The sequence below is a fragment of the Pyrus communis genome, chromosome 15, assembly GCF_963583255.1.
Source record: "Pyrus communis chromosome 15, drPyrComm1.1, whole genome shotgun sequence".
In the NCBI taxonomy this organism is placed as follows: Eukaryota; Viridiplantae; Streptophyta; class Magnoliopsida; order Rosales; family Rosaceae; genus Pyrus; species Pyrus communis.
The window spans coordinates 262,366-290,359 of NC_084817.1; the positions used below are offsets into that span (position 1 = coordinate 262,366).

General features: G+C 36.2%; 3 protein-coding genes and 1 pseudogene across 3 annotated transcripts; 1 reads left to right on the forward strand and 3 right to left on the reverse strand.

The window, feature by feature from the left end:
• Positions 1-3,069: 3,069 nt before the first annotated feature.
• LOC137717312 (protein EARLY STARVATION 1, chloroplastic-like) lies at positions 3,070-7,274 on the reverse strand. The gene is made up of 11 exons (XM_068456622.1): positions 6,302-7,274; positions 6,075-6,166; positions 5,732-5,925; positions 5,344-5,383; positions 4,751-4,832; positions 4,518-4,595; positions 4,277-4,402; positions 3,933-4,054; positions 3,725-3,764; positions 3,562-3,636; positions 3,070-3,353 (listed from the first exon to the last, which is right to left on the reverse strand). Exons 1-11 carry the CDS (start codon positions 6,655-6,657, stop codon positions 3,194-3,196), a joined length of 1,365 nt encoding a protein of 454 aa, XP_068312723.1. The 5' UTR covers positions 6,658-7,274; the 3' UTR covers positions 3,070-3,193.
• A 2,916-nt stretch (positions 7,275-10,190) lies between these two features.
• Positions 10,191-19,497, reverse strand: LOC137718015 (WD repeat-containing protein DWA2; the record flags this gene model as incomplete). Its single annotated transcript, XM_068457538.1, is given in 12 exon segments — positions 10,191-10,473; positions 10,743-10,801; positions 10,893-10,955; positions 10,958-11,031; positions 11,206-11,294; positions 11,697-11,766; positions 12,022-12,149; positions 18,199-18,298; positions 18,744-18,855; positions 19,146-19,215; positions 19,217-19,279; positions 19,372-19,497. Coding segments are annotated over 12 exon segments (996 nt in total), but the record flags the coding sequence as incomplete, so codon positions are not given.
• A 765-nt stretch (positions 19,498-20,262) lies between these two features.
• LOC137718320 (uncharacterized) lies at positions 20,263-23,806 on the forward strand. The gene is made up of 2 exons (XM_068457844.1): positions 20,263-21,426; positions 22,815-23,806. The coding sequence occupies exons 1-2, from the start codon at positions 20,809-20,811 to the stop codon at positions 23,571-23,573; spliced, it is 1,377 nt and encodes a 458-aa protein (XP_068313945.1). The 5' UTR covers positions 20,263-20,808; the 3' UTR covers positions 23,574-23,806.
• A 2,311-nt stretch (positions 23,807-26,117) lies between these two features.
• Positions 26,118-27,993, reverse strand: LOC137718016 (probable U3 small nucleolar RNA-associated protein 7; annotated as a pseudogene).
• Position 27,994: the final 1 nt, after the last annotated feature.

Sequence of the window (27,994 nt, forward strand, 5' to 3'; positions counted from 1 at the left end):
CCCATGTTTTTTTGTCAAATATGCAAATTTTTTATTTTCGCGAAATATTTTCCGCGACCATAATCGAAAACTTTGTACGGAATGTGGAAGTGGATTTACAATGTATTGAACAACAAATGTATATTTAGTAGAATATTTAAGCCGAAAAATAAAAAATAAAAAAGTGAAAAATATAGTAGTGAGACCCAAAAATAGGGTTTTACCCTCAAGAATCTCAACGGAAAGTCTTACGTTAATTTTCAAAACTTCACAGTGAGGCGAAGGTGAAAATAAATAGATTGAACGGTTTTAAATACGACTAGGCAAGGAATAGCGTGGTACCGATCTTTCCCAATTCCAATTTTTTTATTTATTTTCTGCTTTTTTGTTTTTTTTCCTTTAAGTTTTTTCTTCGTACGTTACTTTATTTGAGTAACCACTATTAAATTCAAATATCTTTAAATTTAGGTTTTAAATTGTTGTAAATATGTATTATAATAGATTTTGCACTGAAAAATATATTTTGAAGAATATGAGTTTGATAGTTTGTTGTTATGGTAAGAGAAATAAAACAAATATAAGCAAAAAAAAAATAAAGAAAAAACTAAAAAGAAAAAAATTGAAAAGAGACATTCGGTAATAAGGTAGCGAATCTTATAGCAACTATTGCTAACAAGTTGGCGACAGATCAGGTGAAAAATCGATGGTAAAGTACTGATCGTATCCTTTTCTATTTCATTTATTTATTTTTTGCTTTTTTTTTTATTGAATTTTCTTTTCTTCTTATGGTACTTTATGTAGATTCAAATACATTTTGATTTATATCCCTATTTTCCGTGCACCGGCTCACCTTGTTTTGTGTGCCCCAAGTGGCCTTAGTTTGCGTGGCAGATCCAGCCTCATTTTGTGTGCGACAAATCCAGTCTCTTTTTGCATGCCAAAAGCCCGCCCGCGTTTTCGATTAGCGAGGCCCACCTCCTTTTCCGTTCACCCAAGTTCACCTCGTTTTGTGTGCACAAAGTTTGTCCCGTTCTGTGTGCATCAAGCCCGCCTAATACCCACTTTTTTTTTTTGTTAAAACTTCAAAAAAATTTATTTCACAAAATATTTTCCATGAGCATAAAAGAAAACTTTATAAGACATTTGGAAGTTCTTTTATGGTTTGGTGAGCAATAAAAGTATACTTAGTCTAATATCTAAGTCGAAAACGAAGCAAATAAGTGAAGAATATAGTACTGAAGCCCAAGACATTGTTAAAATGGGGTTCCACTCTCAAGAATATTAACAGAAAGTCTTACTTTAATTTTCAAGACTTCATGGTGCGGCAAAGGTGAAAATAAATAGTTTGAACAACGATTTATGTACGAATTTGTAAAAACCGACTAAAAATCGTGAGTTAACTCACTTTTTTTTTTGTGAAAAATGCAAAGTTTTTATTTTTCGAACTATGTCTTGTGAACATTAAGGAAAACTTTATAAGATATTTGGAGGCGGTTTTACGGTTTATTGAGCAATAAATGTATATTTATTATAATATTTAAAGGCAAAAACTAAGCAAATAAGTGAAAATAATAGTAGTGAGGCCCATGACATTGTTAAAATGGGATTCCACCCTCAACAATATTGACAGAAAGTCTTACTTTAATTTTTCAAAACTTCACGGTGAGGCGAAGGTAAAAATAAATAGTTTGAACGATAATTTATGTACGAATTTGTAAGAATCGACTAAATAACGTGAGTGTTAACCCACATTTTTTGCGAAAAATGTATATTTAGTAAATTATTTAAGCCGAAAACTAAAAAAATAAGTGAAAAATATAGTTGTGAGGCCCAAAACATTGTTAAAATGGGGTTCCGCCCTCAAGGATACCAACATAATGTCTTATCTTTATTTTCAAAACTTTATGGTGAGACGAATGTGAAAATAAGTAGATTGAACAATGATTTATATACGAAAAACCGAGCATTAGCACGTTTTTTTTTTTTTTTTTTCTTCTCAAAAATGCAAATTTTTTATTTTCACGACATATTTCCATGAGCATATTAAGGAAAAATTTATAAGGCATTTGGAAGCAGATTTAAAATTTATTAAGCAACAAATGTATATTCAGTAGACTATTTAAGCCGAAACTAAAAAAACTAAGTGAAAAAAATAAGGAAAGCTAATGAAAAGGGCTTGAAAACTTTGAATTTTAACGATAAGGACAAAATAAAAGGTAAAGTGAATAGTACCAGGTTTGACTTTTTAGTGTAAAAATGTGATTTTTCGTTAAAATGAACAGTACCATGGGCTTTTCGTTAAAACTCTCAAAAAAAAATATGGTTGAGGCCCAAAACATTGTTAAAATGGGGTCCACCCTCAAGAATAACTTAATTTTCAAAACTTTACGGTAAGACGAAGGTGAAAATAAATAGATTGAATAATGATTTATGAACGAATTTGCAAAACCGACTAATTTTCTATCTATAATTCTATTTCGCGACTTGGTAAAATCATAAAAAAAATAAAATAAAAAAAGCTTTTTGAAGTCAATAAATTAAAAGATCGTTTCGAATGGGCTTAAAATGTTTCCCTTAATTCGCATGCAAAAGATCTCGCAAAACTAAAAAATTCGATTTTTACAAAAAATTGTGAGCTATAAGTAGCCAACGGTTTTGCCAATTTCTAAAAAGACTTTTGAGAATTCAATTTAATTTTCTCCGCCCACCTTAAGCTTGTAAAAATTTAGTTAAGACCTTTCAAAGACAACACGGATGCCAGAACCATTCTAGGACCATGCTAGTATTTTCCTATCTATTATTCTATTTTGTGATTTAGAAAATTCATCAAAACTATTTCCGGGGGTCAATGAAATCTCCCAACGGATAACGTCCTAGAAAACAGCACCAAATAAGACCTTGTAATGATTTTTGTAAAAGTTGAAAAAACCGAATCAAAATTGTGAAAACGTATTTTGGTCATACAAGCAAGAACATATAGATACTAGAAATCTCCGTCGGGTATGGAAGAAGTAGAATGCAACTCTCCAAAAAAATAATGCGAAAAAAATATAGCAGCATTCACCCTAACTAAAAACTCAAAACTAAACGTAGTGGCGACTGAAAGAATGAATAAAATGAAGACTAAAATGTCCGTTACAAAAGACGAGTTTCAGCCCATATAATTGGACTTCGATCCACATTCTAAACTGGACCACCTAAGTTTGGTCACCCTTCATTGTGGAGAAAATTCATCTGGCGGTTCATCAACCGGAGGCGACAATGATCCAAAATCAAGGGCAGGGTAGACACCAGGTGGCCTTTCTCGAGGTTTAATTGACAGCAATTGGCTAGAGTCACCAACAACATCTGCCCATCCGTAATGCGGCTCAGCCCTTCATCAAAGATTGAAAAATCAAAATTAGTTTTACAGTAAAGGCAATAACAGAAGATATAATCTAAATTATATATATATTTGATTCCCTAGAATCCTTTTTGACTGCTTCAGTATACTATATGCAAACAGAACCAACTCCAGCGCGGAAGTGTGTGGAGAGAGAGTTGGAGACAGAGAGAGAAACAGAGAGAGTGAGAAACTATTACTCGTAATAGGTCTCCTCGTCCACAACAATATCCCAGCTTTCCCCAGTCGTGCTTTTCCCATATTTGTGCACCTTACTGCAAAGAGAAAGCAAGTTAACTTGTCAAAGAAAAACCAAAACAATAGATGACAATGCAGTTCAGCAAGCTTATCCCTTTTCCGTACCCATTTCCAAAGTGCTCTTCTCCCCATGTCCTTGACCAACCTAGACATTAGAAAACAAAAACAGAGTTGCGTCAGATTACATTATTGAAAAGTTAAATGAACATGAAGATCTGAATAATTGGAACGGATTCAAGACTATATAGTAAAAGGAAACAATTAAGGGCAAACATATTTTGTGTTAATCATAGTTCAAGGTCCTTCCACATACGTTCACCGCTTGGCGATACATGCCATGTCTCCCCTTGTCGTGAACCTATTCCAGCAAAGAACTTCTCTTCCCACTTGTCTCCCCATTTGGTTCCAAGTTCAGTCTCAGCCCATTTATCAGTCCTGAAAATTATAGCATCCAGCATATATCAATGAGTAGATATTTTTTAGCTGCCTGTATTGTGCTTCATACTTTTCATTGTAAATGGTCAAATGATGATACCAGATGACAAACGAATTTCTGAATTTAAGAGGAAGGAGGAACAATGAAGGGTTTTTTGTTTTAATATGAACAGATGAAGAATTAAATCAAGTCAGTTAGAGAAGATAATTAGAAAAAAAAACCATTTGAGAACAGATCCCCTTCCATCATAATGCTCTCCCCACTTCTCCCACCAGGACTGCTCATTAAGTCTACCATATTTGTGTGCTCCTTTCTCTGTCCAGCCTTTAGCATCATATTTCTCCCACCTGCATCCAAAATATTAAGTAAAATCGTCCATATGTTTTATCTAATTCATCAATCCTTCAATGCATTATAATGTGACTGAAAAATGAATTAGCAGCAAACCGTACTTTAGCTTACCATTTCTCATACCATCCCGCATTTTCAGTGCCTGATTTTGCTTGTTTCTGTGCACTTCTCTCAATTCTTGCTACATTACTGTGCTTTCAAAGTTGCAACATTAATTTATATTGGGAGAATGAAACAAGAGGAGGTCAAGAAATATAAATTTAAAAAATTTCTATAACTACCGCTCACTTAGTAAGTTAAAAGCAATTCTCTAAGACTTAATGAAATAGAGCTAAAATAAAGACCTCCATTCATCTTGATGAAGAACTTCTTGCCAAGTTTCCCACCACGAATCCCCTTCAGCATTTCTACCAGATTTCTCCACACCTATGAAAAGATAACAGATGGGAATTATGCATGCCTATATGTACCCATGCCCATGATATAGTAATGAAATTAGCTGAAAGACGAGTTACTGTAAACGTATACAGGACAGAACAGTGTCTTCAGAAAGAAAAAAAAAGCAGAAATTGATTAATTAATCAAGTCTGTAGTGAATGATTGTCGTTCAATGCCCTTAGATATATGTGCTAGTTTTCCACAGCAGTGGGAAGTGTTGAGTTCAAAAATTTCCAGAAACAAGGATGATACTGGACCTACGAAGACAGTGCCTACAAATTTACTTTAAGAGGACCATAAATGTTTTATATTGCAGCAAAAACATTTTTCCCGTCTAGAAAAATGAATGTGTTGTTTTGTTTATATCAAACTACTCTGAAGTTTGTGGTTTATTCAGGACAATGAAGAACCTAAGATATCTCATTCATTGAAATTTTATAGTGATGGACATGGTTAATGATAGCTAGCAGTTGAAGATGAAGACAAGGAAGAAGTATACCTAGCTCTTTGTATCCGGTCCAGTCACTTTTCTCCCACCACTGTCAATAAGATCAATAAATCCAATTAAATGCATCCACCTGGGATGATTCTCAATGGGGTTATAAAGACAAAGTCAAGGCAGCAAGGGACTTAGAATATGAATATGACGCTAGTTTACAGGTAGCAGGATGTCCAAGTCCCCCTCTACTTTTTTAGGGCTTTCGAGCATGAAATATAAGGCGCCTTGATAATACAATCTTAGAATTCAGTGATAACTATTACTGTAAACAAAATGACGGAGATGCCTAATAAAGTGAAGGATAGTCAAGAAGGTTCGTCAAGTCATATATGGCAGAGCTAACAAAGTTAAAAAAGCAAAATAATTATGATAAATTATGATATTATACAGTTTCTTTCCATTGTGAAGAAGCGTCGTGGGAGGTACCACCCATCCTTGTCCACCTACATCTGTATCCATTGTTGCCAAGGTCCTCGCCACTTTCGCGATACCAAGTGCTGCCATCTTCATTGGTGCCAGACTCGTTTACATTTTCGTTTAACAAGCTGATGCCCCACTCCTTCTCATTGGCAATGCCAGTATCTATAAAACATATCAAACACCACAATAATCACAACAAGAACAATGATCAATCAAATATCTTAGTAATTATCTACCGAAACCATCCATGAAGCACAATGATGGTATATTAGCAAGTGGTGAATGATTGATTGATTGATTGATTGAATTACCTCTTTTCGGAGGACTGTCACGAGATTGCGGGCCGGAGTTTCTTGGGGTACAGCGAGGGTAGTGTTTCTCTTGTTTGGACAGGAAGCGAGATCTGCAGCAATATACAGTGGAGTAGAGTGAATTAATTATAAACACCAAAAGCCAAAAACAATACTAGAACAAACAGAATGGAATTGAAGTAAATTCCCTCATAAATTGAAAATTGAAAATTGAAAATGTAACGTACTGAGCAGGAGAAGAAGAGGAAGACGAAGCGAAGAAGGGTAATGCGGCGGAGGCTTGGACTCCAGCAGCTCTGTGAGCCCTTTTCTTGGAATCGAAGCGCCGGTCGTCCGCCTTGTCGACGGTCTTTCCGGAGAGAATCGGAACAACGGAGTCGGAGCAGCAGCAAGTGATTAGAGTGACTGCGGGTGGGTCAGCCCTGGGAAGGGAGAGTCTCCTCCTGCGCTTCCTGAGATCCCACGGGCGGCCGGCATTAGTAGCAGTAGAAGGATGGGGTTGGGGATGTGGATGGAAAGCGAGGCCGAGACGGGTGAGCTTGAAATCAGGCGGAGAAGCGAAGCCTCTGGAAGTGGCCACCATTGCGTTTACAAAAAAGCCATCCCAATGAATCCCAAGCGGAGGAAACGTGGACTGACACTGAGAGGGTTGGGAGGGAGTCCTCACAGTAGGAGTAAGAGTGGGAGACTGACTAAGTAGTCTCTCTCTCTCCCTGAGTTTGGGTTTGGGTTTTGCGTTTGGGTTTAGTTTTGGTTTTGGGTTTGGGTTTGGGGGAAATTAATTAATTGATGAGGTGGGAGAAGTAATGTGGTTAGTAGTTCAATTTATAAAGAAAGAAATAAGGGAAGGCGAGAAGGGAGAAGGTTAGGGGGAGGGAGGGCAATGAGAGCAAAAAGCAGAGAATTTCGAGCGAATCTTTGTTTTAGCGACATTTGAAAATTGACTGATTGAATGAGGTGGGCTGTGGCCACTGGCCAGAAGAAGATGAACAACCAAGGAAGGAAGGAAGGATGGAGGGACTGGGGACTCGGGAGGCCTCGCCTCCTCGTCTTTTGTAAACCAACCTCTCCACCTTTTTCAATTTCTCCTCCTCCTCCTGCTGGATGTGACAGAAAGAGACGGTGGAGGGAAATGGTAATGATGAGGTGGGTGTGACTGTGTTATACAGGAAATTGAGGGATAGACTCAGAAATTGGAGAAATTAGAGATTAGGGCGATTAAAATTTGGCCTCATGGTTATCTGTATATTTAATTAAATTTAAAATATAAAAAAAATAAACAATTGAATTAATTAAAAACAGGGCCGATCATTTTATTCCTTCATAGATATCCCATCCTTTAAAGAGACGTGGCGAGATTCTAGAAAGGGTAACAGTCACCTTAAGTTAAGGGTGAGCAAAAAGGATTTGGATCATTTCCTGAGCTAATGAAGAGGATCCTCCTCATTAATCATCCTTGGTCGTTGGATTTTCATCTAACGGTTACAAACAGGAGGATCCTTTTAAAATTATAATAATTGTAGCTGTTGGATAAAAATTCAACGGCCATAGATAATTGATGAGGATGATCTTTTCCATTAACTCAGGAGAGGATCCAAATCTGAGCAAAACAGACTCAAGTGAGTGAGATGGGTTGGTGGCTGCGAGTGCAACGCAATCGGCCGTGCCCTCCGTATCCAATCCCGCGATTTTATCTTACCACCGTTACACGTGAGCAGACTCGACCCCACTTCCTTTCTTTCTTCTGTTTTGGGTAGGGCTCTCTCTACCGTTGACACGTGCTCTCTGCCACAAGTCTTGACTCTTACTCTAGCCAAAATTCATATAACAAATTAAGTAGCTACTTGTTCATTCGATTGCTTCAGTTCAGAAAGCTATGTTCAATCCTAAACCCTATGTTCCTTCCTCATTCTTATAAAATAACAAGAATAATAAGAAGATGATTTGTTCTAACTACACAACACTAGTTTCGAAGTGAATCCTTTCATATTCATATATACGTATTTTAATGAAATAGCGAGAAAAACTTGCATACACTAATTTTTTTACGTTTGCAACATCATGCATCGTTTACATGACTTAGAATGCCCAACACGTGTCACATTGGTGAATTCAAATCTCGTCCTTTTGATGCAAGTTTGTTACTACTTTCCAACCAATTCAACTAAAATCAAGGGATCCGTTTTAACTTATTACTAAGGTTCAATAGTATTACTCTTCACTTGTACAGTGAGAGATCTTAAGTTTGATTATCACCAATAACGAATTCGAACCAAATATTATGGTTAGTCTATTGTGAGATTTTATCAACTCTTCCCTTAATGTAGATACGTGTGGTTATGAGTTAGTTTATCTTAAAGAAAGTATTTCAAAAACAGGATAATTTCTCTCCTTCCCCCACAACTGTTTCAAAAAATAAAACTCTATTGATTTGAATTTGCGCTAAATTCAAACATATGATTGCCGAATACTTTATCGTTTATCCACTTTGAAACCCCAAAAAAATAACAGTGCTCACACCATTGTACTATTTTCTATCCACATTATATTTTCCCCATCAACTATTATTCCTAAAGTTACCTTCAATACTCCGCTTAATAAAACCCCGTTCCGGCCATGTCGTACGGAATCCCCAATCCTCACCACACAACACTCGGGCGACCGACCCTCTTCAAGCCCGCCAGTCACAACATTCAAACTCACTCTCCTCCAAAATCAACCCATTATCATCCCATCCCGCTTTCCCTTCCCCGCTCTCTTTCTCATCCTCCATCTCCTCTTGCCCTTCTTCCACCAAAACTCCACCGTGCTCACCCTGACCATCCACCTCTGTTTTCAACCTCGCCAATCCAAAATCTCCAATCTTGGCATTGGGAATCCTAGTCCAGCAACACATTGCTAGGCTTCACATCACCGTGAATCACCGGTGAGTCACAAACATGGTGCAAATACTCGAGCCCAAGAGCCACATCAAGCACAACACCGAACCTCTTCTTCCAAACTATAAGCTCCGGGCACTTCCAATCCAGCAATGCTTCTTGGAGGCTTCTAATGGGCATGAGCTTGTGGACCAACCGCAGCTTCCAGCCGTGGCGGTCGGTGGAGAAGCCGAGAGAGAAGAAATAGAAGACAGAGAAGCACGAGGCAAGAGAAATGGGGGTAAAAGAGAGAGACGGTGGGGGAGAGAAACGGGGTAGGGGTCTAAAAGTCTTTTTATTAAAAAGATTTTCACTAATATTTTTGTTAAAATACAGGTAGAAAATAAGACAACTACCCATTCCAATAGAAACAAGGATTGTCTGTCCTCTCACTTCCGGTGCTCTCTCGTACTCTCCTGTTTTATGTGGATACGGTTAAGTCACGTCAATATTTTATATTATTTTTTTTATAGATATAATAAGATAAAAATGAATAGAAATATAAAATATTGATATAGATTAACTGTAACCATACAAACATAAGGGTATGGAAAAACACCGAAAGTAGAAGGACAGACAATCTTGTTCTTGCAACAGGCAGAGGGCTTCCGAATTCCATAAACCCTTATCAGGTTGCTTGACACGCGTATAGCCAATTGGCTCCGCCACGTGTCAGTCCTTGGCAGCATGATGACATGGCCGGAGCACCTGTTGACCATGAGCTTCTCATGTAGAAATGCTTGTGGATAAACGATTTTGCATTTGACAGAAAGAAGGATAAGGTATCGTACGTGTAAAGCAGGAGGTGGCACGAGAGAGAGTCATGGTGTAATGATGGCCACGTGTCTGGCTGATACAACATATGGGACCACTTGGATGTCTCCTGTCCTGTTGGAGGACGAGGAAACCAAGCACATTACTTTTGGCGCGTCTGGAATCTGGATTGGATAAGGTTAACGTCGTCACTTGATCACGAAAGTTGAGGAGGCAACAAATCCATCTTTGTCGACAACTACCACCTCATAAACCAAAACAAAAATCCACCTTCAAGAGTCTTCGATTTTATTATGTATTCTTGTGCTTGCGTCTCTCACATTGCATGAATCATCAAGCAATGAGAGAGTTGATGTAAAAAGATTGGTAGAGCAGCACAAGTATAAGTTTTGAAATTCCAGTGTTAGGAAAAAGGGTGCATATCCTTCAGACGAGAGATGATAAGATCAAAATTGGTAACAGTCGCACGTGTTAAGCAACCCATTATTCAAGTAATCATTCAAATAACTAAAAGGGGAAGGGAGGGAAATACAATGAGCTTATTTGACAAAGACGAAATCTAAGAAAGATGAATTGTACTCAACACATGAATGAATGTCAAACGAAATCAGAACAACACACACCAAGTAGACCAAACACAACAACAGGGACCAGTTTCTCAAACCTTATTTCTTGGACAGAAATGCCTTCACTGATTCTACAATTACCTGTTTTTCATGGAAAAGAAAGAATTTCGCCTTTATCAGACACAATTTAACTGATTAGCGCGCACACTTCTTTCAAAACACAGACAATACATGCCTGCGTGACGATGACGCATTTAATGCATACATGCGAATTGCAGATGAAGCATGTTACAAATGCATATGAAACTGGCATCATTTAACAAAACTTATACTAAAATTCATGCTTCTACTGGAAGAAAAAAATGAATGATTTGAAACAAATAGATCTTGGTGTCCCTAGTGGTTCTTACCCTCCCATCATAGGATAATGATGCAAAGATCCAAGGCTCACGAGAGCTCCATTCAAGACCTATAGTTTCAAGTAAAATTAATTTAGTTTAAGATAAAAAAAATATTAAAAAAAAAATTCAATTATATGCCTCAGGAGTTGCCTTAGTTACCATAAATACTGTCTTCATAGTCACTGTAAGAGTTAAGCAATGGATCAATCCGCCTTTGAGTGAGAGAGAGAGAGAGAGAGAGAGAGAGCAAACCAACATCAGCCCATCGTACTCAGGGTTATACCGGGCAGCCCATGTCCTGAAAAAATTTCAAGAGGTAACGATCAGACAATTAAAGTTTGCAATTATTGGCACTTCTTTGATACAAGTATGAACATCCCAAAAATTCTGAAACATACACCGATGCACAAAAGGTCATCAGGAAAAACCATGGCTGAAGAGACCGAAATGCAACAGCACAGAAAATATTTACCTGTGTGTGTGTCCTGGAAGCTCCTGGATAGGCACGTTTGGCTTCCTAAGATCCCATACGTGTATACCAGATTCATCTTCTGCAGTTATCTGTAAAAGTGTTAACAATTTGTGATATAGTAACAGAAACAAATGCTCGTGATAACTGCCATGTTGAGAAATGATAAAGAAAAATAAAAAGAAAAAATCATTATATATTTTGGAAGACGTAAGTACACCCTGTCATTCATTTTTTCTGCGAAATGCTCTAATGTATTTTGAAAGTAGACAGATTTCTTGTGAGATGAGAAAACTGTTACTCGATTTTTATGCAACACAATAGACTAATCCTTGTCTCTGTATCAGTGCATGTGTCGAGCATGCAAGTTATGTGAACATCTTTCAAGTTCTCAAATTCAGAATCGACTCGAGAGAATAATTGAAGAGAATGAATTAAATATAGACAGAGAATGAAACAAGCACACTCAGAGGAATAGAAAACTACATTCTTACAAGCACATGTTTCTTGTTGGGGTTATAATCAGCATTGCGAACGTGAGCATGCTCAATAGAATTTGTCTTCCTGCAGATAAACGGTAACTATTATTGATCAAGAAAGGATATTGATGACAAAAACCTCAAACAAGTAACAGTCCCTAAAATAGCTCTGTTCCTTCCTGGTTGATAATAAATATAATCTGTAGAATGACAAGCCAGTCCCTTCATGTGAACTATCAAAACTTAATATATGCTTCACATGAGGATTTGACTAATTAAGTTTAAAAATCCATGTTGGCCCTGTTTAACGAATAAAAACAATGCAAGTGTTAATACGTGCTTCATTGTTCGTAGATCCCAAAACTGAATGGATGATTCACATGTCGCTGCAACAGCATTGATATCATGTGGATCCCATGCACCAGCAGACAAGTAGTGCATCACACCAGCTGACTCCTGTGATTGTACCTGGACTCGGAAAAAAAACCTAAATAAGAATCAGTCTGGAATTCAAAGTGATATACCATTGACTTCTAAGCCTTTTAAGATCTTGAAAGGCCAATAAGTTTTATTATGGTAACAAGACTGAATACAAAACATACGTGAGAGAGTGAGAGTGAGAGGAAAATTTCGTTGTCTTTTCCTTCCTACCTTGCTCACAACAATAACAGTTTATCCTTCTTTGGTTCATGCATAAGTAAATTTTGATGAAGTGGGAAACCAAAATAATTTTAAATGGAGTAAATTTATAAGTAAGTTTTGGTTTTTATCCACGCCATTATTTCAATTACATGTCAACATATTCAATTTTATAATTAAAAATCATTTAACCATTTCCAAATATATCTATTTTTAATTTGTACCCATTTTTTAATTTGCAACCAATTTTTTTATTTTAATTTATACCCATAAATTTAATTTCTTTCTATGCACATATTTTGAAATATTTATGTGTACCCACTCTTGTAGAAATCCACACCTAGGGGCTAGGCGGCTAGCCACCGCCCCGAATAATCCCTAGACGTATGAAAATTTAAAAAGGGCGGCTAGCCCTGCCTAGGCACCCAACTAGATCGTGTCTCTTATTTAGACAAAAAATAGATAATTTTCATTTTGCATTTTATTTTTTCAATAAATTATCATAAACTTGTTGAATACTTGGATGAACACTCATTTCATTTTGCATTTTATTTTTTCAATAAATTATCATAAACTTGTTGAATACTTGGATGAACACTCATTTCATTTTGCATTTTATTTTTTCAATAAATTACCATAGACTTGTTGAATACTTGGATGAACACTCATTATATGCTTCCATGTTCTCAATATGTTGTAATACTTTATAATCTATTTTGCAATTTATGTATCTCAATATAATTATATATTTTTTCAAGTATAAGCAAACATTTATTTATATGTTATATAATAAATTTAATTAAAATTAAAAAAATTGCCTAGGCCCCACCTAGATACCTAGGCGCTAGGCGCTAGGCCCTTGACCGCCGCTCGACTAGCGCCTTTTAGAACCTTGTGTACACCCATCATTGTTTTAATCTTTTATTTGTACCCATAATTTTAAACCTTTTATTTGTACCCTTAATTTATTTATAATGTAACCATTCATGTATTTAAAAGGAAACTTTGGATGTAGTCCTGATTGACTAAAATCTTAGATTGAAACTTTATTAATTTGAATACTTTGATTGAAGGACAAAATGTTAAATTTCAGTATCATGTAACAAATTTGATAACAAAATTATTAAATCATGCAACGATTAATATCAAATAGGGATATTTATTTATTTATTTATTCTCAAATTAGAATTGTGAGAAAACTGATCAAATTTTTTATTTTGAATATTTTTATTTTTAAATATTGGTTCATTTTAAATAACAAAAACGGTGAAAGGTATAGAATAGCGAAAAAGGAGGCGAAGAAAGCTGTAAGAGAAGCGAAGCTAGTGACTTTTGACGATATGTATAAGCAACTAGATACCAAAGAATGAGAGTTGGATATCTATAAACTAGCTAGAGCAAGGGAAAAGAAGACAAGAGACTTGAACCAAGTGAGGTGCATCAAGGATGAGAATGGAAAGGTTCTTGCTAAAGAGAACGCGATCATTATGAGTTTCTTGTGATGACATTCGGGTTAACTAATGCTCCAGCATCTTTTATGGATCTGATGAATCGGGTATTCCGTCCGTATCTTGACAGGTTTGCAATTGTCTTCATCGATGACATTATGGTGTATTCTAAGAGCAAGGTTGACCATGTTAGACATTTACATGTGGTTTTGAAGAAGTTAAGGGAGAATCAATTGTACGCTAAATTTAGTAAATGTCAGTTCTGGCTGGATCAGGTGTCATTCTTGAGACACGTGATATCAGCTCAGGGTGTTCTCGTGGATCCTCAGAAAGTAGCAGCAGTGGAAAATTGGGAGCAACCTCAAACTGTCACTGAAGTACGGAGTTTTCTTAGACTTGCTAGCTACTATCGATGCTTTGTGAAAGATTTCTCAGCCATAACCCTGCCTCTTCATCATGGTCATCATCACGAGCATTCTCGGAATCTTCAACACGAAGCAGAACCTCAAATCATTCTTGCTAGGTAGAGCATGGAGTAGAAGTCGCCAAAGAACACAGTCGCTTACGAGTCCCCATCTTAAAATAACAAAGCATCTCTCTGGGATTCCCAACGATCTCCGAACAATAACAGGATAAGTTAATGAACTTCCAATCGTACTATGTGACTGACATTTTACCTTGTTTCATCTCTGTGAATTCGTTTTTCTTCTGATCCTTGTATTCCGGAGATGTGAATCTAGCCTCAAATAGGCGCCTAAAAACATCCCAATTTATGGCATCTTGAACAGACAATAGGCGTGACTCCTAATCCACCATGATTCCGCTCCCAGACGAAAGAACCAAGTCGCTGTCTCGACCCATCTCTCTGCTGAAAAATTCCCCTATCGCTGCATAACGTGAAAGGTCTTTTCAACATGGTCGATCCACCTCGGAATTCTCGGGTTCCTCATTACCAAAGAAATTATTTATTTGAAGATGGGATACGGTCTCTAAAGTAGTCTTTTGGGGAGGGCGAAGTGTAAACTGAATGGCGCTAGCGATAGCCTTACCGCGTTACCCAAAATCAAGAAAATTAGTTTCATAATGGACAGGTGGCGCTCTACGAGGTGGCATGATACTGACATAAAAGATAAAAAATGATTAGGACCTATAACACATACAAGGAATGCAGGACTGCCAAACCTATGCTCTGATACCAAACTGACACACCCCGACCGAAATCGAGGCATGCTGGCGATCACCTGAATGTGACGTAACCAAAAGGAAAGTGATGCATAAAATTATGGATAAATTTAAACCAAATCTAAAACTTATTTAAACTAAAGTAGCGAGTGTGCAGTAGTGGGAAAAACCCATAAAACACAAGTGTTTAGAGTATAGATGACATAAAAGTGTGTTGTTGAAACTAGTTAAAGTGCTTATTACACAACAGGAAAAACTCCTACATTTATTTAGAGGGTATGTCAGAACCGCCAGATATTCCTCGTATGCCATAGAGTAATCAACTAACTAGGACCTGGAGGGACGAAAAACAGAATGGTGAGTAGGCAAAAACAAAGGTTTATAAACACATTTATTTTCGGAATATACTAACCTCTCGCCGTAAAACATATATAGTTTCCAGAAAATCATACTACGTATAAGTATGAAATCAAATGTAAATCAACAATAAATCCATACGACAAATCACAATATCACAACAGTAGCATAATAAAATCAAGTGCCCATCAATTTATGCTAACACATGAGTTCATGCAGATGCAGAGGAAATCTGACATGAACAGGACTGAGTGTAATCATAATATACGATCTAATACTACAAGCACGTCAGGTTCCACTTTTGCCAAAAGGGGCATAAACGTTAATTTACACTTGGGGAGAAAATTACATAGAAAATTTAGGGACGGATCGTCACAATCTACTCCCTTTAAGAGACGAAATTTCAACACTCCTAAAGATCAGTCAAAGAACAAACGTGGATAAAGATCTCGCATACGTTCCTCTGTCTCCCAAGTAACTTCCTCAACAAAGTGGTTTCTCCATAAAACTTTCACCATACAAACGATTTTGTTCCTAAGAACTTTGTCTTTCCAGTCAAGAATCGTCACTTGAACCTCATCATAAGTCTAATCCGGGTTAATCATAAATCGTTATAGATCATGAAAAAAGCATATGATACGGTCCCAAGAGACATTCTTTAGAGGGATTTAGAGAAGATAGGAGTACGAGTAGCATATATCCAAACTATAAAGGATATGTATGATGGAGTAAGGACTGCCGTAAGAACTCATGAATGACAAACCAAAAGCTTTCTCATAACTGTAGGGTTACATAAAGGTTCATCTTTAAGTCTTTCCTTTTTTGCATTGGTAATGGATGAGTTAACGTGACATATTCAAGATGATATTCCTTGGTGTATGCTTTTCGCAGACGATATAGTGTTGATAGATGAAACTTAGGAATGAGTAAATGCGAAGCTTAACCTTTGGAGAGAAGTGTTGGAATTTAAAAGTCTTCACCTAAGTTGGTCGATGATAGAGTATATCGAGTGCAAGTTCAGTGCGAACGGAGGTTCAGAAGAGTTAAGGGTGAGGATTATATATTAGGAAGTACCAAAGAGCGACCGCTTTCACTACCTAGGATCAATCTAGCAAAAGAATGGAGAGTTGGATAAAGACCTCAACCATACAATACAAGCTGGATAAATGAAGTGGAAAAATGCATCAGGTGTGTTGTGCAACCGTTGTATGCCACTAAAGCTCAAGGAAAATTTTGATAGGATGGCAATAAAGCCAACAATGCTTTATGGCACAGAATGTTGGACGGTGAATCATTAACACGTACATACAATGAGTTTAGCGAAGATGAGAATGCTTCGTTGGATGTGTGGGCACACGAGAAAGGATAAGGAATGAGGATATCCGAGGTTAAGTAGGAGTAGCCAAGATTGAAGGAAAAATAAGAGAAAATCGGTTAAAGTGGTTTGGATATGTGAAACGAATGCCTACAGACACTCCTATTAAAAGATGCGATTACGAGACAGAAGTTCAAGGTCGAAAGGGTAGAGAAAGATTTAGGAAGACTTGGAAAGAGACTCTAAGAAAAGATTTTGAATACTTGAATCTAACGAAAGACGTAGCACAGAACCAAGCGTAATGGTGATATAGCCAAGCCCATTTAATAGGATAAGACTTTATTGTTGTTGTTGATCCATTTTAAATAATAAAAAAATTATTATAAAATATGGCATATAAATAAATAAATAAAATTATAAATAAAAAAAAATAAATAAATAAAAAAGTGAATAGATTACATTGAGAAAATGGGTACAATTGCATTTTACGTATATATAACAAAGTGATACATTTTTAATGAAAAATGGGTACAAATAAGTACAAATAAAATATTAAAAAAATATAGGTACAAATAAAAGTTTTAAAGTACAGGCACAAAAATATATGGGTACAAACTAAAACTAAAAAAATGGTTGCAAATTAAATTTGAGTACAAATTGAAAATGCATTTGTCATAAATCTAAACTACATATTATTACAACCGTCTTTGTCAACCTAAAGAAGGTGAAAAGACCATTTAGTCTTCTATCACAACAAAAAAGTTAAGGATAGTAACACAAATTCACAAAACGACATTTTGTTGTTTTTTGTTTAAACCTCACCTATAAATGATTTTAAAATCTCTAATTTAAAAGAAAAAAAATTTAAAACATATTAATAGAATCCTCTTTGTCATGTAAATATTATATTATTGAAACAATGACGTGCATAAAAACCAAAGGACGTTGATCAAAAATTGAAATTGAATAAGGTTTCAATCAATGAAATTAAAAAAATGAGAGATGAGAACCTAAATGTACCATTTTTCATAAAATAAAATAAAAATGTACCCACTTTTCATAAAAAATAAAAAAAGTACCCACTTTTCATTTAAAAAAAAAGGGGGGGAGGTACCACTTTGTTTTATGTAAAACCAACCAATTTTTTTTAACTACAATGTATTCATATTTTAAAATAAAATGTACCCTTTTGTAAACGTACCCAAATTAAAAAATTAAAAATAAATAAAAATTGTAATAAATAAAAAATTTGATCTAATTTCAGATAATTCAAATTTGAGGAAAATTTTGAAAATCCCTATTTGGTATTGAACTTTGCATGATTTTAGGAAGGAATTGTTAATTTTCATTTTAAAAATTATTTATTAATACTGAAATTTATATTTTGTCCTTCAATCAAAGTATTCAAATAAATAAAGTTTCAGTCTAAGATTTTGGTCAACCAGGGACCGGAACCAAAGTTTTCCATTTTAAATTTTGAAAAGAGACCGAGAATCTGGTTACTTATCCATAAACATGTATCACATAGGCAGATGATTGACGAGAAATTTCTAAAGGAAATTCATCATAAAATTACCTGAGCAGCTTTTTTGGACAAATCTAAGCTCCATAAGGACAAATTTTCTTCATCAATGCTGATCAACTTATCATGCCTTCCCGATGGCCACTAAAGAATGCTGTTCAATGTATATTCACATTGCATAAGAGAGTCAAAGAATCAATGAGTCCAACATATAATACAAAGTTCATACCAAACCACATCTCAAAACAAATAACACGAAACAAACTCGAGTTATATTCCACAAGAAATTTATTGCAAAGTAACACCTGTTACAAGAATACACCAAATACTCCTCCACAAACTTACATGATCCAAGAACATTAGATGAGCATCTTCCTTCTAAGCATAACATAATGATTCCTTAAATTTATCTACTAACGTAATCATTTATATTTCTAGAGATCCTTTTTCTGTGGTGGCATACATCTTTCTATTTTATTCCAAAAAAGACAACAGAAAAGAAAAGATGGTTGAGAAGATGAAAGATAAATTCAAAATTAATAAAACACAATCGGGCAACTAAATGATGCCGAGAGACAGAGCAGTCTTAACATACTGACCACTTGATCTTGCCGACTTGTGAGTCGAGGGAGGTAATTCTTTCCAGCTGAGGGGAATTCAATTCACCGTATAACTTCGGGATCTGCCATGTTGCTGCTCCGTATGACTCACCTTCAAGCACATTGAACTTCATAAAAACACTGCCCATGTCTGACATACTGGACTTGGAGAGAATTGAAAGCAAAATACAAATAGAGAAGCAAGATAAAATAAAAGATGAAAATGCATAATTACCATTATTATTAGCATAAAACTTGAGAGAAATAGGAAAGATAAAAGAGGAAAAGCATCCAATTAACAGTGAGAATATGTCATCCAAGCATTATTCAAAAGGTTCAAAGGTATCATATCAGGGGAAATCCGAAATAATCAGAATAAAAAGAAAACAGAATAGCAATTACCAGTAGAGTAAACAGTAGAGAAGATGCGTTGGTCGAAGGGACAGGAAGCAAGGTCCCAGATCTCGTTGGGGGTGAGAAAACAAACCCTCGCACACGAGTTCGGTTCCATCGGAAGAGAGACGAATCAAATGCACCTACTCAATTTCAACATTTCAATTCAATTATTCCGATCCACCGATTTTGTTTGAAAGAATTCGACGAGAGGGAAGAAGGCAGGCAGGCAAACCTCGTTTTCTTGTTTGAGGCTGAGAGTGCCGGTGTTGAAGCTAGTTTGATCTGTGTCGGCTTTAACATCTGATATACATCTAGCCTGGCCGATTGTTCGATTGTTCGAATGGGAATCGGAATCGAATCAGTAGGGTTTATGAATTTGGGGGAAAAGAGGGTAAAAGAAGGGAAATGGGGATTAGGGATTTCAAAAGTTCACGTGGTATTTCAGACCATATCCGATCCCCGATGATCCTCCTTGCATTGCTATTTACTGCTCCACTGCTCGAAACTGAAACTACGACCGTCGTCGTTGCAACTTGCATGCACAACCCAACCCCGTTCTCGCCTCACTTCCAAGTTACAGCACCCAAAAATTCATTTTCTTGGGCTAATGAGCCGCAGAGGCCCAACTTTAAAATGTTGAACACGTTACCGTTTTCTTCTTGTTTTTTACCCCTTAATTCTATTTTCCTTTAATTATATTTGCAAGGGAAAATATATTTATGGGAACCGAAAAAGAAAAGAGTTGAGAGGGACAAAAAATAATAAAAAAAGAATGCAAAGCTTCCCTATCTATTTTTCACACTTATCACTTGACACGTCTATGCAATTAACAAATTAGACTACAAATTCGTTTGGAAGTACCTTTAAAACGATTGAAAGTGTTTTTAGTAAAAATATTATTGAGTTCCAAAAGAATTAGAAGTGCTTCCAGCAAGAAGCAACAATTATGTGTTTTGTGTATGATGCACTTCAAGTGTCTTTCCAGAATTCACTTGTAATTTTAGTAAGAATTAGTTTCAAAAATATTTTTTAACAAAAACACTTTTAATTATTTAAAAAACAATTCCAAACAAACCCTACATTATTTATACGTTGCCCTTGGCCTTTTCCTATTGAAGCCAGCATAATTTATACTTTGCCCTCGGCCTTTTCCTATGGAAGCCGGAAAAGTCGAAGATAGATAAGCATAGGCAAGTCCAGAGCCCAAGAAGATACAATAGGATGTACCTAGTTTACCAACCAAACAATAGACACCTAGTCAAACCCAAGAAAATTAAAAACCAGACCCAGACAGCTGGATCAAGTAAGTCAACAAGAGCCCGTAAGCTCCCGAAACGGAAAATTCCTCTGCCCCTAAAATATCACGTCATTATATCATGATCCTCCTTTAAACCTAATTTTAAGAATCTCATATCGTCCCCTCACACCAAAACGCTTTGCCATCTTCCTTCCTTCTCCACAGTCGATCCCATCCAACACCCAAAAGCGAAACAAAGTTGGAAGCGGAAACCGAAAAATATGGGAATAACATCAAAGTGGTGTGATTAAAGTGTTGAGGTGAAGAGGGAGGAGTAAACGTAAAGTCACCCCCTAATTTCTCAAGCCACTTATTGCCACGGGATCCAATCCAGCACCATCATCATCGTCAACATCTATCGAATCAGATGACATGGTAAAGTGGAGAACCCTCCTCCCTGAAAACAGGATGACCGTCTATTTCTCCAGATGGTTTTCCGATCTCGATTGGCGCCGGCTGCTCTTACTCATCCCTCCCCTATCTCTCATACTCTTCCTCTCACTCTCCTCCTTCTCTTCTTCCTCTTCTTTTTTCTCTCCCACCAACATCCCTTTTGCTCCCATCCGATCCATCTTTCGCGGCGGCCGTGCCTTCCAGTTCCAGGTGCCGTCCAACAACTTCAATTCAACGCCAATTGCTTCGCCCACTTCACCTACAGGGACTCCAAACCAAAATCAAAATCGGACCGAGTCGTTGATCAAGAAGAAGAAGGAGGATGAATTGGGTCGCTCCAGAATCGCCGTCTGCTTGGTAGGTGGGGCCCGGAGGTTCGAGCTCACGGGGCCGTCCATCCTCGATAAGATTCTCAGCAAATATTCCAATTCCGATCTTTTCTTGCACAGTCCTGTGGACCCCAACGCCTTCAAGTTCTCGCTCCTCAAATCGGCGCCAAGGATCGCCGCCGTCAAAATCTTCCACCCCAAACCAATGCCCGAGACTGAGTTCCAGCTCCGAGTCCTAACCGCCCAGAACTCGCCCAATGGCATCCAGGTTCCTCTTTCTTTCTCAATTCTTCCTCTCTTTTTTCCCTTTTTTTTTTTTTTTATATATTTTATTTTATTTTTAATTTCTCTCTTGAAACAGAAATAACATAAACTATTAATTATATTTCTGTTTTGGGATATTATAGTATAGTCACACAGAATTAATTGATTTTGGCTGGATCAGAAAGAAAGAAGATTAGGGAACGTGACTAATCGTGGTATATAACGTGTTTACAACAATTACTTCTAGTTGCCGTTTCAATCGTGTGCTCTAACCTCCTAGTCGGAGCTACGCGTAGGACAAGGAGGAGGAAGTACAAAGAATACACTCACATGCCATAGAATTTATGTAAATTTACTATACTTAGGCCAGCTGAACAACCAACTGTTGAATAATCATAATAATTTAAAAAAAGAGAAAACTTGATATATAAGTTTAATTTTTAAAAGCAATAGTAGAAATAGTTCAATTTATTAAAATAAATTTAATTTTTTAAATTTAACTATTTTGTTATCAATAATTAATGATAAGATTTATTATAAAAATTAAATTTCTTCCTGACTCTCTCTTTGATTATTTATTTTTTCGTTATTTTTTGTTCTTCCTTCTACTTTAAACCCTATTATAGATTTTATTTTTAATTTTTATAATCAACTTATATCAATTTTTATTTATTTTTTCGTTATTTTATGTTCTAACTTATATGACATATTTTTTTTATAATCAACTATTATAGATTTTATTTTTAATTTTTATAATAAATCTATATCAATTTTTATTTATTTTTTCGTTACTTTTTGTTCTTACTATTATGACATTTTTTTTTTATAATTAACCTGTTACATATTAATGTATTTTGCTTGTAGGTATATTATATTTTTTTTTACCTTTAGTTAGGTTTCATATCTCGTTTATAGGTCTAATATACATTCATATATTTGTTAATTGAGTTCGGATAGAATGTTTTGCAGATAGATTTATGTTAGCGTATTAGTTTTTTTGTTATGAGATGTTAATTAGATTGTTCGAAGTTGAAAAATGCAGTATTAATTGATTTTTAATATTTAAAAAATATAAAATGAGTATAAAAAAAATAAAAGTATATAATTAGATAACTGAATTCACTCTTAAAAGTTATGTATGTTTTTGGATCTGGATCTAAAGCTCCTTAAATAAATTGTAGCAACAAGGAAAGGTCTAAAAAGTCATTTTCTCTCTTGAATTAACATAACATTTAAAGAGAAATAAAACGTCATTTTGTCTCTTCCGTTGCTCTCTTTTCTTTTTCTTGTTTGATAGTTGATACATAATATAAAAAGTGGAAATTTTAATTCATGAAATTCCAACTTCTAAGTAATTAAATTACATTTATTTTATGAGTCATACATGTGCAGGGTCTGTTGCAATATTTCAACCTGGTGGAAGGCTGCCTAACTATGATCCAAGCTTACCAAAAACAGAACAACTTCACCTACGACTGGATTGTCCGAACCCGAGTTGACGGCTACTGGAACGCCCCCCTCCACCCCAAATACTTCGTGCCCGGTCACTACCTGGTCCCACCAGGCTCCAGCTATGGCGGACTCAACGACCGCTTTGGAGTTGGCGACCTCAACACCACCACTGTCGCCCTCTCCCGCCTCTCCCTCCTTCCCCAGCTCGACGCAGCTGGACTCCACCAACTCAACTCCGAAACCGCCTTCAAGGCCCAACTCACCACCCAAGGGGTACCTTACGTGACTAAACGACTCCCCTTTTGTATCGTAACAGACCGCCAGTATGAGTTCCCGCCACACCGCTTTGGAGTGCCGGTGGCGTCCTTGTCAAGCCCAGGGCCTTTGAGCGGGGCCAAGTGCAGGCCTTGCACGCCTGTGTGCCGAGGGCCGTGCGTGGCGGACGTGATGTTGAGCCTCTACAAAGGATGGAGCTGGACCCACTGGGCCAACGGTACCCTTGAGCTCTGTGATGCCCATAAAGCTTGGGAAAAGAATTGGGAGAGCAAATTTGACCGAGTTGCTGGGAAGAAACTCGCTGCCGAGCGAAAGCGAGTTGCAGGCATGACGACAGAGCAATGCATTCATGATTTCAACCAACTGAAGAACCGAACTGCCAACTGGGACGCACCGGCGGCGGAACAGATTTGTAGCCACTGAACATTAACAAATACAGAACGACAATGATAGGAGAAAGAAATATAGTGGGGAAGAGAGTGTTTTTGGATCCGTACATTCTCTTGATTTTGTTTTTTTTTTTTTTTTTTTTTTTAACAAGAAACATTCTCTTGATTTAATCACATGGAGTGATTTTTTAACAGAACACTCGGGCTTTACAGCTCAAACTATTCTACTTTTTGTTTATAACAACAAAGTATGGATGGAATAGTCTTTTCAGAAGTCATTTAAGCAATCAAATTATTCAATATTCAAACATCTACTTAAGTAAGTGCCTATTTATATATGAGATACAATCAAAAGACAAATATTTTTACCAACACTTTTACACTTCTTTGTAGCCTTTAAATTTTATAACATTCAACGGTTTAGATTAAAAGTGATGCGGAGAGTTTTAAACATTAAATGACTTGGATGATGATGTGGATTATAATTAATAAAGAAAACAGTAATCTAAATTAAAAATAAATATCTAGTAGGATAAAATTGAAAAAACAAATAATCAAACTTTGAACCCATAGTAAAAAATCAAAAAAATAAGAACACAGATACGTGAAAATAATTGTAACCTCCATCTTCCTCTTTGTTGATGAGATCTGCAATGCTTTGGATGAAATCTTTTCTTTCATTTTACAAAAAAATGAACCTTAGTAAATAACAAAAAAAGCATGATTTAACAAAAACCGTGATACCGGGCATAGGATTAATCCCAGCATAAACGAAACTACTACAATGAAAAAAATTGAAAGCCCACACAAATGAAATCAAAAGAGATAGTTGTTTGTTTGATTCGAAAAACTAAAAGAAAAGTTGAAAACTTATCAAAGACCTAAATTGACAAAACTAAAAAGATTTTGCAAAACCTAATTTAATCACCCTACATTTATGAACAATAATATTGGGTTTACGGTTTTGTTTTGCTTACCTAATGAACAACAATATCGGGTTTAGGGTTTTGTTTTGCTTACAATAATATAGGATTTATGGTCTAGTGGTCTTTCTCTTCATTTGTAAGTGAGAGACTTTAGGTTCGATTATCGCCAAAGGTGAGTTTGAACGACATTATTGCTAGCCCATTATGAGGCTAAGCTCATCCACTCCCCCTTAACGTAGATAATATCGTTTGTTAAAATAAAAAAAAAATCATTGTAGAAGGCATCAAAATTTCATATCAATCCCATGAAGGTTGCATACCTCATTGTCAAAGAGGGAGATGGAGGTTACAATACTTCGAATCAATAGAGTTCTACCTCCTTTCTATTTTGCACGCTTACAGCTAAGGTTTCTTCATTTTTAATTTTATTTTTTATTACTTTCATATTTTATGCTTTTTCAGTTTTATTTTTATCTTTAATATAAGTTAAATTCTACGTAAGCATCCATGCTATTTAATGAATGAATAAAGACCTTTGAATGTTTTGTAATCCAAAGGTTTATACAAATATTTGTCCCTATATATATATGGTTTTAGGTAATATTTGGATGGAATAGGTATTCTTTGAAAAAGAGAAATAAGGATAAATGTAACAACTTTTTTTTTTTTGAACTAACGACGTTTAAAATAAGGAATAATATAACATTCAAAAATATAAAAATAAAAAATGTTTTTTTTTCTACTGGCCAATCATGAGAATATTAGTAAAATAATAACTAATAAAAATTATTATCTAAATATATATATGAGAAAGCACAATATTAAAGGGTAATGTTACTAAATTTTGTAAACTAAATGATATAGAAGTTGATGATTAAATTATTAAGTGTTGATTAACTTGCTTATCTTTTATTAGTGACACATTATTTAGTTTACAAATTTAGTCGACCTAACATTATTCAATATTGAAAAAAAAAAGTGAAAATAAAAAATATAGTGGGGGTAATAAATGTCATTAAAAAAATATTAAAAATAAAAATGTGAAAAATAGTTGGGTAATAAATGCCAGCAAAATTAAGTAAATTTAAGCTTTAAAAAGAAAAAAAATATATAAAAAAACGAACTCAAGTAAAAACATAGTCGTCGTCTTCATCTCCTTTGATGGTTTTCATGATCTGCAACTCAAAAATTACAAATTTCAGCAACTTAAAAAATAGAAAGGGATGCCTAGTCGACACCTCGGGCGCACCCGACGAAGCCTAGGTCAGTATTTGGTCGACACTCACAAAACAAATGCGAAAATGTTGCCACCCCGCATCCAAGGCTGACTAGGAGTGCCCAGAGATGAGTTTTTTAAAACACTGATGAATACAGAGTGTTGGGAATTTACGAGGAGGAACAGGTTCTCTTCAACCATGGCCTTTCAAGACTCCCAATATGCCTTGTATAAGAAGGCAGGGATGCCATAACGGCGATGGACCTGTTCCATATAACCTCCTTTCCGACTTTACTCAAAGAGAACAATAATCAAAGACTTAAAGATTGAAAATTGCTTTTCAACCAGTCCAAAACTGAGAGCATTAGGACCTTGACCTACCTACTTACCTACCTTGTCATTAGATTTTTTGAATATTAGGATTTCTCTTCTTGGGTTATGTAGTTGCTTGCTTGCGAGCAAACCGTTGCAAAGTTGCTGATAACTCCACTTGTTCAGTTGTTTTCAGCTTCTTTCTAGCCACTTGTTATTCCTCTTTCATTTGTTGCTCCAAGAAAGGCCTCTTGGCATTTGCAATCATCTCCTTCTTCTTCGTCGCCCTCTTGCCCAGCTTATTCCTCCCCTTCGTTTTCTTCTTCGAGACACTTCCCTTGGCAGCTTCAACTGCAGCTTCAATGTTAGACTCTTTCTCTTGCTTTGTTGGTATCCGTTTCTTCCTCTCAGGCATCACTGTGCCAATGGCTGTGGGGTCCAATATAATTGTGTCAGCCGGGAGCCTAACCAATAGAGACAGCACTCGCCTCTCGCTTTTCTGTTCACGGTTTTCAAATGGATTTGCCACCCACGAATCAAAGTTGGGTTCACCAGAACCAGGAATCAGAATACTCGACCACCCCATGGAGTGCCCTATGCCTAGAACATCTTCATAAGGTCGAAACAACACCTTTCCTATTGGGTAACCTTTAACCATTTTATGAGTCATATATGTCTTTTCCTCAAAGCTCCGAGTCCGAGACAAATCTTTCGGGACTACTGCACGTGAACCATCTGCATAAGCAAGAAGACCCTTCTGACTGAAGGCCAAAGTGTTTGTATGGCCAGGTAAAGTTTGGAGCGGCTCATCCTGAAGTTTCTCAAGTCCCAGAGCTTAATTTTATTTTCTTTACCAGCTGTGGCCATTATTAGGGTGGAATGTCATTGCCGAGGTGGAGCCCCTGTGACATAGCAGCTTCAGAAGAGGAACAGATGTTGTAGGCTTCCACATGGAAACTGTACCGAGAGAATGACCCAAAGCAATAAACCCATTGTAGGGGTTCACCTGCATCACATTAGTGCAGCCTAACCCAGTCCTGTAACTACCTGCCATCACACCGTTTGTCATATCCTGATAATGAAGCTGCCCAAGATTGTTTATTGATGCCAACAGGTAGTGCTTGTCCAAAAACTGAAGCCTAGAAACTGCACCATGTTCCTACATGGACAAGAAATACATATAACCTTTTAGAAATTCTAATGGAGCTGTGCTATAAACATGTGTTTCTAGTCTCCCATATCTGGTCTGTCGAAAAAATGATATCCAGAGTAAGCATCTCTATATAAATAACAGGGAATCAAAGATTTATTGATTGAGGAAAGAAGGAATGCACCAATCTTAAAGTATACTTTTGCTGCTGTCCTATACCATCACCAACCTAAGATTTAAAAAACCATATCCCACCTTTTTATAAACTGATCAGTTATCAGATAGTAAAGATATAATTTATTAGAGTCATCAGTAATAAATCTGAAAGTCCCAAAATACATAAAGCAGTACGCTAACCTTTAAGCAGTGAATTTCAGTTCCACGATTGTTATAAACATACGGATACGGTTAGCAGCATAATATGTCAAGTAGCATAATATGATTAAACATAGAGGCCTAGATTAAGTTAAACAGAAGATAAGGACATAACACAATTTGAGATTGTTGCTTATAAAGCCAACCCGTGTTCTTGTAAAACAATTAACAAGTTCCTGACCGGTCTTCTTTTTTCTTGTAACCTCTAACTTGCAAACGAAATTTCATTAAAATAGTAGTAGTAGTAGTAGTAGTGGTAGTATAAACCAATGAACAAGAAATCCATTGAATCCCATGCAATAGAACACACTTCCAACAATTGCATAATCTACCCTGTAATGTCAAAAGATTTCCAAAACAGATAAAACTAACTTAAATAGCAAACAGTCTCATACTTTTTCTGAGCTGCAGCAAAGAACTCATAAGTGTCCAAGAACACCACATCACGCACTGTTTCCCCAACCTGAAAATCAATA

Excerpts from the sequence above, each read along its gene's own strand:
- LOC137717312 (XM_068456622.1), bottom strand. The coding sequence starts at position 6,657 with ATGGTGGCCACTTCCAGAGGCTTCGCTTCTCCGCCTGATTTCAAGCTC. Across the intron at positions 4,055-4,276 it reads AGGGGATCTGTTCTCAAATG|GACTGATAAATGGGCTGAGA; the intron begins GTTTTTTTTTCT and ends TATAATTTTCAG. Across the intron at positions 3,765-3,932 it reads TGTATCGCCAAGCGGTGAAC|GTTGGTCAAGGACATGGGGA; the intron begins GTATGTGGAAGG and ends TCTAATGTCTAG.
- LOC137718320 (XM_068457844.1), top strand. The coding sequence starts at position 20,809 with ATGGTAAAGTGGAGAACCCTCCTCCCTGAAAACAGGATGACCGTCTAT. Across the intron at positions 21,427-22,814 it reads ACTCGCCCAATGGCATCCAG|GGTCTGTTGCAATATTTCAA; the intron begins GTTCCTCTTTCT and ends ATACATGTGCAG.